The 17,006-nt window shown below is 40.7% G+C and overlaps 1 protein-coding gene across 1 annotated transcript in view; it reads left to right on the top strand.

The window, feature by feature from the left end:
* The first annotated feature begins 550 nt into the window (after nucleotides 1–550).
* Nucleotides 551–17,006, top strand: part of Spata16 (spermatogenesis associated 16) — a 253,869-nt gene continuing 237,413 nt past the window's right edge. Inside the window, exon 1 of the mRNA XM_057757290.1 lies at nucleotides 551–1,165. Within this exon, the coding sequence (XP_057613273.1) occupies nucleotides 551–1,165 (615 nt within the window). The remainder of the gene's footprint in view (nucleotides 1,166–17,006) is intronic.

Below are 17,006 nucleotides of genomic sequence, written 5' to 3'. Positions count from 1 at the left end.
AGCCTGTTTTAACGAACAGCTGTCTTTAAAGATGCTTCAATGTGAGGGTTTTGTTACTAATAGAGTAAACATATGAAGGAAACACTGTGCTCACATTTCTGGAAGCTTTACAGAAGAAGTGGGTTTGCTTCTGTAGTTAGCAGTGGGCTTTGAAATGAGTTCGAGACCACCTACCTTTCTGAGGAAATTAATATAGAAATGGACTTTTAAAAACATTTTGTTTTCTATGATGATTTATTTGTAAGATTTTTCTATCCAGTGGCTTTGGGCTTCTCATAAAAAGGTTCTTTCAGTGCTGTTCAACTGTAAATTATTTTTTCAGACATCTAGATGGGGTTTGAAGGGTGCTAACCTTAGTGAGCTTTGTGATTGAAACATCAGTGGGAGGATGACCAGTGGACAGGACAAATGCAGTTGATTCTAAGTAATAAATATCTATAATGAATAAAACAGTATTTGAAATGCAGTGAAGCTAAACCACTGTGGGTTCGAAATCATTGTCTGAATGGCTTTCCTCCTTCTGTCCCCTGCAGGAGTCTGGGATACACCGATGGATTCCGGCAAGAGTAGGAATGTGGAGACTACGGTAAGGAGGATCTACCGTGACCTGCTTACTCCAAAGATGAATGCAAGCAAGAAAATGTCCACCTTAACAAACTCACCCACCAGCCTGGAAGTGTCACCCGAAATCAAGAAGAGCTGTGGAGAAAAGCAAACAGAAATCACAGCTGAGAGAGTAAAACTCACAAAAGGCATCAAAGAGAAACAAAGCAATGAGTCGGAGAAAGTGACCCTTAAACGGAAGGCTGAAGGGGAAGAAAAGCTGGCTGGAAAGAAAGAGGCAAAGATAATGGAACTTGACAGTCAGCTAGTCACCAGCATTCCTCTGCCTCACATCCCTTTAAAGAACATAATGGATGTCGAAATGAAGCTTGTCTATGTTGACGAAGAGGATGTGAGCTATGAATTTGCCCAGCCCTACATGTGTGCTGCGTTTCAGACAACAGGCCAGACTGCCACCACGATGCCACCAGAAAGTGCACAGAATCTCACCACCGTGCCACAGATTGACAAATGGCTTCAGGTAGCATTAAAAGATGCCAGTTCTTGCTATAGACAGAAGAAATACGCCGTGGCAGCCGGGCAGTTCAGAACGGCCCTTGAGGTATGAGACTAAAGACAGGGCTATGAAATGAAAAGTTGCAATTACACCAAGGGGTTCTAATCCCAAAGTAGTGAGCAGTGGTCATGGGTTAGAAATATTGAATTCCAGAATCAAGAGTTCCAAAGTTATAGAAAGAAGGTAAGATGTGTCTTTGGTTACTATGCCTGCATGCTCTTCTGCTTACAAACCCAGAAGCAAATGACAGAATATACACAAATGTGGTTGGTTTGGTAATTTGTGTATATACCTATAAAACCTATGGAGTGTCAGTATAAAGGTAGTGTGCTAAATATATCCTTTCTAAATATAGGCCTTCCAAGAATCCATAAATCGTCCCCTCTTTTTATAGTCTCTGTGAGAAAACCCTTAGTTCACATGCAATACTCAATATAAACAACAAAATGTTCCTTAATGTGAGCTTTACTTAAAATATCCTTCCCATTCCAAAAAGCTTTATGACTCTTGTTATGTCGTCGGCAAACAGGTGAAGTTTGTCTCCTTCATGGAATTAAGAAGTTGCTAGTAGACAGAAATAAACCCAAGAATCATTGTTAAACACAGAATAAGTCATGAGAAAAAGTGTGTGGTCTGACTCATTAAGCATTTGGAATAAGTAAATGTCACATCTAGAAATCCCAATGGCCTAGCACAATTGGTGTCTATGTATTTCAATAATTACAAAAGAATTCTCAGTGAATTCTAGATATGCCTGCTGAGCATGAAGACTTCAAAGGTGGGTGAAAGAAAGTGTGATTCCTTTGCCTTTTCATCTTGAATGGATCAGTACAGTGATAGGATATAAATGTGGTATCAAGGAAAACCTGACCCTCCATGAGGGCCAGAGAGAGGCCTGGAGTTAAGTGTAAGGTGATGAGGTATACATTTACAGAGTAAAAAATTTCACCATTGCCAACATGGTAAATCTATAAAGAATTACTAGTAGGAAATAATGAGCAGTGTTTTCTCTATTTCAAAAGGAACTGAACACAGACACACACATTCCCAAATAGATATGAAGTGATACAGGAACACACAGACAGCTCATCTCTTCTCATAAAGGGTCATCCTCACCCCGACTGGAAGTGGGATGTACCATGTAAAGCTCGGGGATGCTATTTCTATAAACTGTTATGTAATTGGAAAGTGCTGGAAGACGGGGCTACTCACCAGTCTCTAGAACCCCACCTCTACTTCGAGCTATTCCAGCCCCCAGTTCTCTGGCCAAGGAAGACACCATGTAGACACCACACATTTCTGCAAGGAAATTTCTGCAAATGTGTGTTGGTGTTTGCTCCACTAAGTGTATTCCTTATGGGGGAGGATAGAAAGATAAGATCATTTTTCAATGAAAAGATACACATAAATAAGAAATTATGCTGTAAAACTTCAAGTTAAGTTCATAGTGCTACAAATCTGGGTGAAGATTTAATGACCTAAAGTAGTGTGTTTGTACTGAAAACTGCATCTCTCTCTCTCTCTCTCTCTCTCTCTCTCTCTCTCTCTCTCTCTCCCTCCCTCCCTCCCTCCCTCCCTCCTCCTCCCCCTTCTCTCTCACTCTGCAATCTCTTCCCCCACCCCCTCCCCAACTTTTCTTCCTCTCCTTTCCCGTTTCTCTCTCCCCTGGATTTTAGGGAAGCTTTGGATGCTGACACTAATTACTGGTAATTAACAAAGGTAATTATTTTGAGACCAAAACTTTAGCTTAGACATCTGGCCTAGCTTTTGTTTAATTACCTTGGGAGTTAACTTTGAAATCTTCTCTAGAATGTCTCTTAATAAAGCAAAGCTACTGGGAATAGAACAGCTTCTTCGCTTTTTTACCCTTCTTCTCTTGGACTTAAACTTCTAAATGCAATACTCCCTCAGAGTTCTCAAATGATGTCATGCACCCTTTTCCTCATTGCTTGGTGTGACTTTTAAGCAAGGCAGGGCATAGGCAAGGGGAAATGACAAGCATGACATTAGAGGGAAGGATATATTAGCAAATATCTGAGTTGTAAACTTGGATAATATTTAACCCAAAATGGCTAAACTCTGAAATGGGTCTCTGGTGGAAGCTGGAGATAGGTTTGTCTCGTGGAAGCACATGTAGCCAATAGGATTGTCAGAGCACCAAAGTATAACAAAAGTCTCTTAAGAAGAATGGACCTTATTATCCAAAATAGCTGTTCTTGCTATGCATTCTAGAAAACCAAAAGTATAGAATAATTGAGAGAGACGCATGGTAGAAGCACCTGCCGCAATGCTGTGCCCAGCATCCCCACTGCTCTTCCATTGACCAGAATTTCATCAAGTAAGCACACAAGCTGCAGGAGAGCCTGGGAAAACACTGTTCTCGACAGCCCTCCCCCTGAGAAGTTCTAGACATAGGAAGCAAGATAAATAAGGAGCCTCTCGCCCCCTGAGTGCTTACTGTTGGAAACATTTCGGGAGACTTATAACAGGCTTGCTTAGTGAGTAGGACACAATCAGTTATGGGAGCCTACAGAGGCCAGATAGCTTGTGGTTGATGATAGGACCAGCAAATGAAACAGGAAACCGTGTTCTAGCCAAAACTCCTGGAGATTTGTATTATTGATTGGCATATTTTCCAATACATCTAACAATCCTTTTGAGGTGGTGTGAATAGGAATGCCATATATGTATATTTGAGTTCTTGGTCATTAGGGAATGGAGCTACTTGAAAGGGAATAGGAGGTGTGGCCTTTATGGAGAAATTGTGTCACTGAGGATGGAATTCACTTTTAGGTTTCAAATGCTCTAGCCAGGCCCAGTGCCTTTCTCTTCCAGTGCCTTTGAATCTGGATGTAGAATTCTCAGCTACCAGCTCTCAGCTACCTGTGTGGCACCATGTTTTCCCTGATGGAGGAAGGTCATTGGTTAAATAATAAAGAAACTGCCTAGGCCCATTTATAGGCCAGCCCTTAGGTGGGTGGAGTAAACAGACAGGATGCTGGGAGAAAGGAGCCGAGTCATTGAGTCGCCATGATTCTCCCACTCCAGACAGACGCAGGTTAAGATCTTTCCTGGTAAGCCAGCTCGTGGTACTACACAGAATATTAGAAATGGGTTAGATCAATATGTTAGAGCTAACCAATAAGAGGCTGGAACTAACGGGCCAGGCAGTGATTAAAAGAATACAGTTTCCGTGTAATTATTTTGGGGCATAAGCTAGCCATGCGGGCGGCCGGGTGCCGGAGACGCAGCCCTGCCGCTCATATTACAACAGAGTGGCACCCAACGTGCTAATGAACTCCACGTAAAACCTGAGAGGGCTTAAAAAGAACATAGAGAGAATTTTAAGACAGCTTTTTGCTGTTTGTGGGTTGCGTGCGGCAAAGAAATTGTCCTGACTCAGCAACAGGAAAAAACTGGCTGTTTTAAAATGTCGGCTTTCTGGGCTGTGTCGCCATCATGATCTCTGTCTGGCTCCTGCGGGAGACAGAGTATTTGAATGGGGCATTTGGAGTAAAGTGCTACGGCTTGCTTGATGGCAATGTGGACTGCTGTGTGCCTGGAACTGTGTGTGGCTCAGGGGCACCAAATGGCTCTGAGGCAGGAGCGGCTCAGCTCAGCCATCTGTGCTGGTCTCAGGCAGGAACTACCGTAATTACTGTAATAACAGCACAGTTAAAGTTTAGACTGGGCAGGACACAGTACCGTATTACCTGTATATGGTGCAACTTAAGTTTTTAAAAAGTGCTTAACATTTTAAGAAATGCTCCTGGATAATAAAAAAAAATTACGGATTCACAATAGGACAGATTCAGACCTATAAATGGATCACAGTGTTGAATGAATGTACGTAGGCTTGAGAGAGAGAAGAAAAAATATATAAAGAATAAAGTTAATGTCTTAAAAAAAGGGTAAAGTCTTTAAAGAGACAGAGTACAGATAATTATAGGTTAAAAGAAATAAAGAAAAATAAGCCACGTAAAAATGGAAAATTCACAGAGAGTCTGGATTCTTTGTATTATTGTGTTTTCTTTAAAATTTTTGACTGTAAAGGAGCTAAGTGCAGAGAGACATTTCATTATATGGGCTGCCAAGCTAAACCAGAATGGATATAAGGGTATTATGATTTCACAATATGGGTCTAAGGATATGATGCTTTGGAGAGGGTCTTCTTTTGTTTTCACAGAGGATGAGACTCTGTGGATTGCGTCTTTCCCAATATGGTATGATAGACCACGCCCTCCTGAAAGGTTGCTGTGAACACCTTCAAAAACTTACTTCACTCAACTGCCAACTGAGATGACCCTGGCACACAGGTTATACCATGAAAGACCTAGTTAACGACGCCCCCATTCAGCAGGAAGCAGTTTGGAGAGAAATAACTGCGCCCATATTCCCAAATATTGTTTATAAATGTTCTTTTACATTTAAAGGGGGAAATGATATAGATATGAATAATTTGCATTGGTATAGATTTTAAGGTCAATTTTGTTATATGTATATGTATTTCTAATCTTGATTAAGGTATTGTGATTGTATAGTTCATTTAAAAATGTAATGAATATAGGTTGTTAATGGATAATCATCAATATTTGTCAAGCTTTTAGTCATGTTAGTTAGATTTTCTAGATGTGCATAGATATATTTCAGCTAGATAGGCATTCTTCATATCTTTCAAAGACTGCAGAATATGGCATTTAATGTTTTAATAACTTAGGGCTTTTTATGAAAATGAGACACATCTGCTCCTGACAGCACCAATCTACTTCAAGAGGATGATGGGCATCGAAGAGGCTCCTTATGGAGTTTGATAGCCATTTGGGCAAGAAACTGCTCTTGCCTGGACTGTTGCATAAACTGGACACAAAGAACCCTCAGAGAGAGGACTACTGAACTTGCCTAAAGGTGAGATGGTCTTTCAGGGTTCCTGACTCATGAAAGAGTCTGCAAGACATTCTGCAGGACACAGCAAAAAGTGACTGAACTGTCTTTGGAATTTCCTGCTTGATGAAAATGTCTGCTGGATACTATGGGCCTGAAGGCTGAAGACAGATGCCCCAACGGTACAAAAGAACTTTGGGTGACTGTACAGGCAGCGAGATGTCTCTGTCATTTCTAGAGTTTTGGATCTCTTGTTTACTTAGGTAATATTATATCCTTCTGGAGTCTTTGATGGAGTTGAAGAATGGTTAGTTATAGTTATAGTTTTCCTTAGTTATGATAAAAGATAAAATAGATATAAATATTGTAACTGTAATTCTTGCTTGATAACTGTTTTGCTATATGTAATCTTACTATGTTAAAATGAAAGCCTTTTATTGTTTAAACAGAAAAAGGGGAAATGATGGAGGAAGGTCATTGGTTAAATAATAAAGAAACTGCCTAGGCCCATTTATAGGCCAGCCCTTAGGTGGGTGGAGTAAACAGACAGGATGCTGGGAGAAAGGAGCCGAGTCATTGAGTCGCCATGATTCTCCCACTCCAGACAGACGCAGGTTAAGATCTTTCCTGGTAAGCCAGCTCGTGGTACTACACAGAATATTAGAAATGGGTTAGATCAATATGTTAGAGCTAACCAATAAGAGGCTGGAACTAACGGGCCAGGCAGTGATTAAAAGAATACAGTTTCCGTGTAATTATTTTGGGGCATAAGCTAGCCATGCGGGCGGCCGGGTGCCGGAGACGCAGCCCTGCCGCTCATATTACAACATTTCCCATCATAAGGATAATGAACTAAGCCTCTGAAACTGTAAGCCAGCCCCATTTAAATGCTTTCCTTCATAAGAAATGCTGTGGTCATGGTGTCTCTTCACAACAATAGAAAACTGGATAAGACACCTTTGTTTTTGAAAGTCACCACCAATAGGGAAACTTTATAATAATATTTCATGTAAAATAAAGTAGTATGCAAAGACCCAGAAGACAGTTTAACTCCTCAGAAGTGGTCAACTTTTAGTATTTCAGGAAATATCTGATATTTATATAAATGTGCTTGGAGAATAATTTGTGTGTGTGTGTGTGTGTTATTTTTGCCATGTAAACATGAACCAATTATGCAGATAAGATTAGTCCTTAAGTTTCTTTCAAATCATTCATCATTCGCTCTTGTATTTGTATTCATATCAGAAGCTGAGTCATTCAGTCAAAAGGTAGAAACTGATGACAAAACACTAACTCACATCATGTTCATTCCTGGATGCCATAGCCCTATAATTTGTATAAATTCTGTCACTGGGACCTATGAGACGACTCAACATTTCTTTTGGTAGAATTCTGAATACCTCAGTTTGATCGCTGAAACCCATAGTGAAAGAAGAGAACCAACTCCTGAAAGATGTCAGTGTCCTCAACTTGTGTGCCGTGACACACTTGTGTGTGCATGTGTCCACATACTCAGCAATAATAAATGAAAATGTAAAAAAAAAATCTACTCATTATCAAAATCATAGAACTTCCCTGAGTAAAACCACAAAGTGAGTTTCATGTAATCACCCTTGTATATTAATAACTGCACACTACCATTCAAGAGCTAAAACATGCCACCCAAAACGTAGGAAAAACATCTAGAAGGCTCAAAATCCATGTTTCTCTTTCAGAAGACCTGAGTTTGGTGGCAGCATCCATGTCAGTACTTACAGCTGCTTGTAACTCCAGCTCCAGAGGATCAAACACCCTCTTCTGGGTCCTGCAGGCACCAACAAACAGACACAGACACACAAAAAAGCTAAAAATATACATATATGTTATATATGTATATACAAATATAATAAATATAATATATATGTATATACACACAAATGTATATATTGAGGCACAGTTTCTCTGTCCTGGTTGTCCTGGAACTCTTTTTGTAGACCAGGTTGGCATCGAACTCCTTTGCCTCCTGTGCTGGGATTAAAGGAGTGTGCCACCACCACCCCACTATAAAAATATTTTTAAGTAAGAAAATATTAGTCAAACATTCTAAAAACATTCTCATGGGGTATATAATTAATAACAATTGCCAACATCCAAGAATATAGTAATCAGGGGATTTTTGCTACTTACAGGCAAAATACTCAAAAGAAAAACAACAACAGCAACAAATTATCCCAGACTCTAACTGTGTGGCCTGCAACCTGATACCATGGCCTCCACCTTAATGGCAGGATTTTAGTCATTCCAAAGCTTCCACCTTCTGAACTAGAACAGGTCTGTGGGTGCCCTTTCAGATTTACAGCTTCAAACAGCTCCCCTTGAAAACAGCCCTAGGAAACAAGACTCGTCCTCCCCAAGTGAGGCTGTCAGTTCTGATTGGAAACACACAGGAAGGGGCTCCCGGGCACTAATCTTTTCTGTCTCAATGCCATCACTGACCTTATTGTTAAGTAATTACTCACATCAAAGAGCTTGTTCAATGTGTTGGGTGCTGTGTTTTATATGTTTTATATTCTGGGATATTTTCACTCACTCTTCCATTTTGTTCCCCAAACAAGCCATGACATAGGGTGCTATGTTGCTGTCACTGCTCATGAGAAAGTCAAGTGGCAACCGGTTAAATGATCTGCTCATGGGTCTCCTGCTAAAAAAATTGTGGAGCCCTGTGTTTAGGGCTCACCAGCTTAGCCGCTGTGTCTGGGCTGCTGAGTGTACACTGGCTGGAAATAGAAGATACCAGAGGGTCCCAGAACTGCAGAGTTGGAAACTCCATTTAGACAAATCCCAGGTGGCATTGAGTACACAAGGACTCAAGAGCACTATGTTTGAATGCGCCTGACTGGATCATTTACTGTAATAGTATGGGTGTTGAACAACCCCCCCATAGGCCCGTGTGCTGGAGGCTTGGACTCAAGGTAACACTTCAAAAAGTGAGGACCATTGGGAGGAGTTGCAAGGGATGTTGGCTCCTGAAGATGTGTTTGAAGGAAGAGATGGACGCCCAGGATCTTCCTTTCTCCTTACCCTCCAGATCATGCTGTGCATGATTTTGTTCAGCAGTTATTCCTTCCATGATGTGCTATGCCACTGTACCTCAAGTCTAAAATGGGCCAACCAATCATAAACTGGGACTTTCAAAATTGTGGAACACAGCAACTTTTCTTTATAGTTTGAATATCTCAAGAGTTGCCTTGCAGTGACCAAAAGGAAACATATTTGCCTCTGGTTACCACGCTATAGCTTCTCTCCAGCAGTCTTCTGTGTCTTCTGTGCCCAACAGTTGACCTGGAAGAATGACTTTCCATTTGAGCAGTTGTTTCAATATCAGTGGTTCAGAAATTGGGGATTTCCCAATTTATAAATGGGGTACAGATCTAAACAGAGAATTCTCAACAGAAGAATCTCAAATGATCAAATGACACTTTAGGAATTGTTCAACATCCTTAGCCATCAGAGATATGCAAATCAAAATAACTGTGATATATCATCTTACACCTGTCAGAATGGCTAAGATCAAAAGCGCCAATGATATTTTATGCTGGATAGGATGTGGAGTCAGGGAAACATTCTTTCATTGCTGGTCAGAGTGCAAACTTGTACAACCACTTTGGAAATCAGTATGATGGCTTCTCAGAAAATTGGGAATCAATCTACTGCAAGACCCAGCAATACCACTCTTGGGCATATACCAAAAGGATGCACATTCATATCACAAGGACGTTTGCTCAACGGTGTTCATAACAGCATTATTCATAATAGTCAGTACCTGGAAACAACCTGGAAGCCCCTTAACTGAAGAATGGATAAAGAATATGAGATACACATACACAATCATACACAATGGAGTACTGCTTGGTGGGGAAAAGAAAAACACAATGACATCTGGAAATTCTCAGGCAAGGATGAAACTAGAAAACCCATCCTGAGTGAGGTAACCCAGACCCATAAAAACAAACACTGTGTGTACTCACTCATAAGTGGATATTAGACATAAAACAAAGTATAACCAGTCTGTAGTCCACAACCCCAGAGAAGCTAGGTAACAAGAAGAACCCTCAGAGAGAGATTCATGGATCCCCCTGGAAAGGGGAAATAGACAAGACTTCCTGAGAAAATTTGGAGTGAGGGTGGGTGGAGAAGAAAGGGTGGGAGCGTAGAGGGGGAGAGAGGAAGAGTAATAATGTAAGCCAAGGGTCCAAGACCATGATGGGAATACTCACAGAAACGCCGGCCTGAGCTACTGGGAGCTCACTGACTCCAGATTGATAGTGGGGGAACCTGCAGAGAACCAAATTAGGTCCTCTGAATGCGGGGACAGTTGTGTGGCTTGGACAGTCTGTGGGGTCATGGGCAGTGAGACGAGGATTTATCCCAAGGGTTTGAACTAGCTTTTTGGAGCCCATTCTTTTTGGTGGGATATTTTGCTCAGCCTAAATATAGGGGGAAGGGCCTTGGTCCTGCCTCAAAAATGCTGTGTCAGACTTTGTTGACTCCCCATGGGAAGAGCTAGCCTCTCTAAGGAGTGGATGCGGGAGGGGGTTGGAAGGAAGGTGGGTGAGGGATTGGGAACTGGGATAGTTACGTAAAATGAGAAAAAAATCTTTTTTAAAAAAAAATTAAAAATACAAAAAAAAAAAGAAATTGAAGATTTCAAGCATCTGTAAAAATATAAATTTCTCAGGGGTGTTTTAGTTACGGTTTCTGCTGCTGTGATGAACACCACAACCAAAAGCAGTCAGGGAGAAAGGGCTTGTTTCAGTTTACAGCCCTCAGCTTCTGCTCCATCACTGAGGGAAGTCAAGCCAGGAACCTGCAGGCAAAAACTGAAGCTGAAGCCGCGAACGAGTGCTCCATACTGGCTTGCCTGCCGTGGCTTGTTCAGCCTATTTTCTTTTCTACCCAAGACCACCTTCTCAAGAGTGGCCTGTCATGAGCCCTTCCACATCAATCAACACTCAAAAGAGTGCCCTCCAGACTTGCCTTCAGGCCGTCTTGGAGAGGCCTTTCCTCAGCTGATGCTCCTCTGATCAGATGACTGTAACTTGTGTCAAGCTGGCAGAAACCAGCACCCAGGACCGTGGGCGGAGGTGCGAAAGAGTGGGCACTGCATCTCTGTCAGGCAAGAACAGTACAAACCTTCCCATCGGAATGTCACAAGGATGCAGCAGCTCAACACCCCCCAAAAAAATAAAAAATTAAAAAGTTAGAATAGAAGGAACATGGAAAGGATGAGAAGGTCATACTAAGTAGATTATAGTGTAATTTTATAGAAAGCTCACTAAGTTGTCTGTTTCTTATTTCTCTTTGGATTAGTAAAGCATGGGTCTGAGAACCATCTTTTGGAATCATTGTTCTAGAACACATTTCCCTTATGGTAAACGTTAGGTCTGCAGGACGATGGAGTCTGTACCAGGCCTTCTGATGAGATTACATCCAATGTAATGGAATTTGGTAGGAGGCAGGTCCATTTTGGAGCCCATTCAAGGGGGTTTATTTAATGAAGTAGCAAAAATATCTCATTATAGGGCAGCCTCACCTATAATTGCTCTACTGAGAATAATTCTGTAGCAAGTCTCTAGGGCTTCACAATGTGGATATCCCAGAAAGCTTAATTTAAATGGATTCTAGCACAGTATTGCTTTGTGCAGTAGAATCAGGTTCTGAGTACCTGGGCTGTTGTATTACACAGCCCTGGGTTTCTTCCTGATTTCAGTGCCTAGTTCTTTTTTATTGTTTTTAATTAGCATACAAAGAAATCAGATTTATTATTATATTCTTATACACAGATCACTATACCTTATTCTTATAGCTACCCACTAACTTCCTATCTTCTTCATCCTTTCTCTCTTCTAGATGGACTGCTTCTCCCACTATTAATCCCCCTTTACTTTTATTCTTTCATATATATTCCATATATATATATATATTACCTTTTCTTATAAGCCCTCCATATATACCTTTTCCTCCTCTTTCATAGAACCCATTAAATTTTCATGTTCTACACACACACACACACACACATACTCACACACATCTAAATTCTGCATGTAAGAGAAAATGTGCTACTTGTCATTCTGAGTCTGGCTTGTTTCACTTAACATGATGACCTGCAATTCCATCAATTTTTCTGAAAATGTTGTATAAAGTCATAGATTTAGACACAGATAGATGATAGATAGATAGATAGATAGATAGATAGATAGATAGATAGATAGATAGACAGACAGACAGATGGAAGAGAGAGAGAGAGAGAGAGAGAGAGAGAGAGAGAGAGAGAGAGAGAGAGAGAGAGAGAGAGAGAGATTCTTTATCATGTAGGTGGACATATCTAGGCTGGTTCCTAATGTTGGCAGTGGTGACTAGGGTAGTAATAAGTATCAACGAGAAAGTATGTGTGTAGTATGTTGACTTAAGAGTCCTTCAAGTACATACCCAAGAGAAGTATACTTAGACCAGAAAATCTTTACATTTGGGGCTTTTTAAGAAACCTTCATACTGATTTCCATAGTCACTGGACTAGAATGCATCCACAAAGGATTCTTCCTCAACTTCCTCACAAGAATGAGAGCAAACATTTGCTATTTGCTCATCTAACTGAGTAATGACATATAGAATTTTACAAGAATTCAAAAAGCTAAATAACTAAGGAAAGTACTCAGTAAATGGGCTAAAGAATCAAATTGACAGTTCTCAAAGGAAAAAATTCAAATGACTATTAAATATTTTCAAATGTGTTCAACATGACTAACCCTCAAGGGAATGCAAAATCAAGCTGCCTTGAGGCCCCATCTTACCCCAGTCAGAAAGTCTTCTATCAAGAAAACCAGGGGACGTGGGGCAACCTGCAAGGTAGGGCATGGCCCTAAACTCTTTTCCAGTTCAAGACATTCACATTCAAATACATCATCACAGTACCTCCTTAAACTAGCTATTCACTCCCCCTTTTAGAACCGACAAAACTGATGCTTTCCAAAACAAAGCAGCTTCCTTAAGGTGCCACACCCAGTCTGCAGCAGGACTCTTCATGCCCCCAATTCTTCCCTCTTCCCAGCAGAAGGTATGTAGATGTTGTACCGGGATATTGTTTAAAATGCCTCTTGGACATGCTAGATGATGCACCAGAGGCCTCACTTCAAAATGAGTTCCCAGATATTGGCAATACTGTTGCTCCAGCAGCAATCCTGAGTGAGAAAGGCCATGCCCAGCCAACACTGCTGCTCTGAGAGCTGGTCTGGGTAGCAAGGGCTATGACCAGCCAGCAGTTGGTTGTTGGGTGGCTGTCATCAACCCTTGGGCATGTCACCAGAAAACTGTTCTGTACCCTGACCTTCATAGCTCTAGGCAGCCACACAAGTGCTGTAATGAACATGATGCTGGGTTTGGAGTCAGATTCTCTGTCTGATGCTGTCCTGTGCCATGGTGTGATCGACTTTCTTTACTCTTTAGAATCAGAAAGGTAGAAATGACAAGATCTTGTGGCCAGATTGCTATTATACAGGATGCCAGCAACTGCTTAAATGAAATCAACAATAGAATCTCGTTTATGTACAAGTGATAACAGAACTCAACTTCTTGAGTCTCACACAATGTGTTTGAAACCAAAAATTTAAAGCTCAGTATTCCAGAGGGCTTGTCCAACTTCCTGTTAACATTGGTAATCCCCAGTCTTCTTCTTGGCTGATTCCCATTAAAAGTGTGTGCTCTTAAAGCACCTGCCTAGGATGCAGACAGTGCTGGGTTTGGTCTTGAGAACCAGGAGACAAAAACTCTAATCTACTTTTAATTATACTTATAATGGTTCAAACAATAAGCCAAATAATGCATTGTTCTCAACTGTATTCCTTTTCTGGAAAGAGCGGTCTACATCGAAGACTTACAAATTATTAGCTGTTTGTTACAAAATATCAGCCTTCTCTCAGATGCGCAAATCAGGAAGCCAGAAATAGTTTATTTTCTCTGGGTTGCCAGGTATAAACTGTTGAACTTTGTACATTCAAGATTAGACATTTCAGTTTTTGATTGTTGCTGGCTTTGATTTAGGACCCTAGAAAAAGTGTTAAAATTTTTCATGGCAGAAAAAATCATAACATGTACTTCTCTTGACTTCAAAAATAAAATAATAAAGCTGGATGATTTTCTTTTCTTCTTATTTTTCTATTCACTGAGTTTTTTCTCTGACAATATTATAAATGTATACGTCACACCCTGATCACCTCATCCCTACCTCTCCTCTCTCCTCCCAATTCTCCACCTCCCCTCGTCCCCACACATATCTCTCTCACATTCCTGTCTGTCTTGTTTTGTGATCCACAGGAGTTAGCCTGCCACATCACTATGAACACGGACTTGCAGCTATCCATTAGAGCTCAGTGGACCCAGAAGTGGGGACTCACCTGAAGGCGAAGATTACCCCAACCCCAGAATCTACCAGTAGCCATAGTGCTAGTTTAGCAGTAAGGGGAAGGTGCTCTTTCCTCCACGAGTGAGTGACTGTTGACAAACGCACTCTTACAGGCCCAGTGTATATGTACATAACCACAGCTCCTTTGGGTACACAGCTGTAGGGAAAGGATTGCCTTCATAGCCCTGTTGTTGCCTTCTAACTTGTGCTTTCTTCTGACCCCCTCTTCCACCATATTTTCTGAACTTTAGACAGAGGGATAAAACTGTGTTTAAGGCTGGCCCCTCCACTGCCACTAATTTTTGGCTTCTTGGAAAATAATCTGCATTCATTGCTATTCAATGCAAAGAGAGCTCTCTCTGATTAAGGCTGAGGGTAGTTTTTGTCTATGGGTATAAACAAATATTTAGAAGGCAGTTTGATGCTGTGTCGATTTAGTTAAACAACAGTGGTAAACTATCTCATTAAACCTATAACCTCCCCAGGGATGCGCTGTTGAACAGGCTTGCAATGTGAGGCATGGATTATCTCCTGTGGAAACAGGTTTCAAATGTAGTCAGAGGGTGGCTGATAGCCCCACAAAAGGCGTGCCAGTGCTGCACGGATTAGGCACATCCTGTCTGATAGGTTGGTTTTGTAGCTCTTAAGGTTCACAGAAAAAGAATGGGATTTTTTCTTAAATAATTAAGCACTAAACAAAATAGGTCTCTAGAAAAAAATCAAAATTTGCAAATAACACCACTTATATTTTTTATGACCACTCCCTGAGGAATGAGAATGCAGATGCAGGAGTAGGGACCTGTCACTCAATGCAAAGACCAGATTTATATTTCTGGGCTATTTGGTTTTCTGTTGTTGTTATTTAATGTTCTATCGTTTATATTTTAAAGACAATTCCCTTGAAATGTCACTTTTAGATGGATGTGCAGAAAGATTGTGTACACATAGACAAATAATTTAGTTACTTCTGGTGATTGTCATTTCTCGCAATAGAACCACAAAGATTAAAACACTGAAGGTATGTAGAGAAGAGTTTATCCTTGCTTTAGGAAAACAATTATCTGAGAGACTGAGTATTATTATCCAGAATGGGAAGTGTAACAGGGTCTTGATTTGACACAGGAGAAGCTTTGCTCCCAGATAAACCAAGTTCCTCCATCCCTTACCCTCTGACTGTCCTGACTCCTAGCAAGCCTCCCTCTATTGTCCACACAGATGCTTTGGACATAACAAGTAAGGGATAGAAACTCCCTGTTGGTATTTGGTGCCCACAGTATAGGAGATGGGGCCAAGTGATGCCCTCCAGATAGATGCTGGTTATCTCAGGAGAACCAAGCTTTCTTGTTACTCCAGTGGTAGCAGAGTGCGCAAGCAGGTGAGATTAGTCTGTGTATAATTTTTGTCACTTTACAAATGAGAGAAGAACCATAGTCCATAGGAAAAGGCCACCAACCTCATTGTTCTTAATATAACTACAATGCTCTGGAGATCCATTCAATGTATCTGGGTGCTATAAAGGAATCTAATACAAATGTGGAGGGCCATAAATGAGACCTTATGCACCGATAATGTTAGCTCCATGAGTAAAGTATCGATTGAACGACTAAATGTTGAAAAGGCATTATCTTGAATGACCATTAATTTATTCTCCTCTAGCTCACAACACATGTCAAACTTTTAAAAAAGAATTGATAGATGTACAAACATCCTAAGACTATTTTTACAAGCATCCAGAGTCAGAAATGGAAGTACACACTTGCCATTTCAGTACTTAACAAGTTGAGGATCAAAAATTTGAGGCCAAACAGAAACTGATGAAACTCTGCATGAAAACAAAACGAAGAATCAATTCATTTTTATATGATCATTGCACGTGGCACACATGTACGGAAATGGGATTCTTCTCTGCAATTCCTGTGTGTAAACTCAGAAAATAATGAATTAAAATTTTAAAACATAATTAAATGACTTGAAAGATTCGCTGTTTGGAAGCCTATACTTAAAATAACCGCAAATGAATTCAGAAGCAAATTAATTTGCTTAATGACGCCTTCCCTATTAAATACCTAGAAATGGGTTGACACTCAACTCTGAAGAAAGGCTAGTTAATCTCTCTGTCTGACATATTAAAATCACCTCATGCCTGAACACCTCACAGGGATGCTTGATTGACCTGTCAGAAGCCCAGTGGGGTCTTTCTGATCAACACGGTCTTTTCCATAGCTCATAGGGGCCAGTTTTGTTTGATTCAAGTGACAGCAAATGTTAATGTAATTTTAAAATGTAGTTAACTCTGTGATTATTACAAATCCATTCCCTATCAGCTCAGCTACAGAATCCTTTCACAACCCTAAACTGTAATCACACTGATGATGCTCTCGGGATACACATGCCTGAAAATTGATGATTCTCATGCAAATGCTAAATAGTGTCACCAAATACCATTCCCGTTGTCCGATTTTATTTTCCAGACTTATTGCAGGGCCACCAAAGCTACACAAAATGAAAATAAGCAATGTCCACTCTTTCTTCTTTCCTATGCCCCACTTCAGCCTCCCTTCCCAGTGC

The sequence above is a fragment of the Chionomys nivalis genome, chromosome 24 (genome assembly GCF_950005125.1).
Source record: "Chionomys nivalis chromosome 24, mChiNiv1.1, whole genome shotgun sequence".
NCBI classification, from domain to species: domain Eukaryota; kingdom Metazoa; phylum Chordata; class Mammalia; order Rodentia; family Cricetidae; genus Chionomys; species Chionomys nivalis.
The sequence above is the reverse complement of the archived record's forward strand: the minus strand, read 5'-3'. Positions and strand labels throughout refer to the sequence as shown.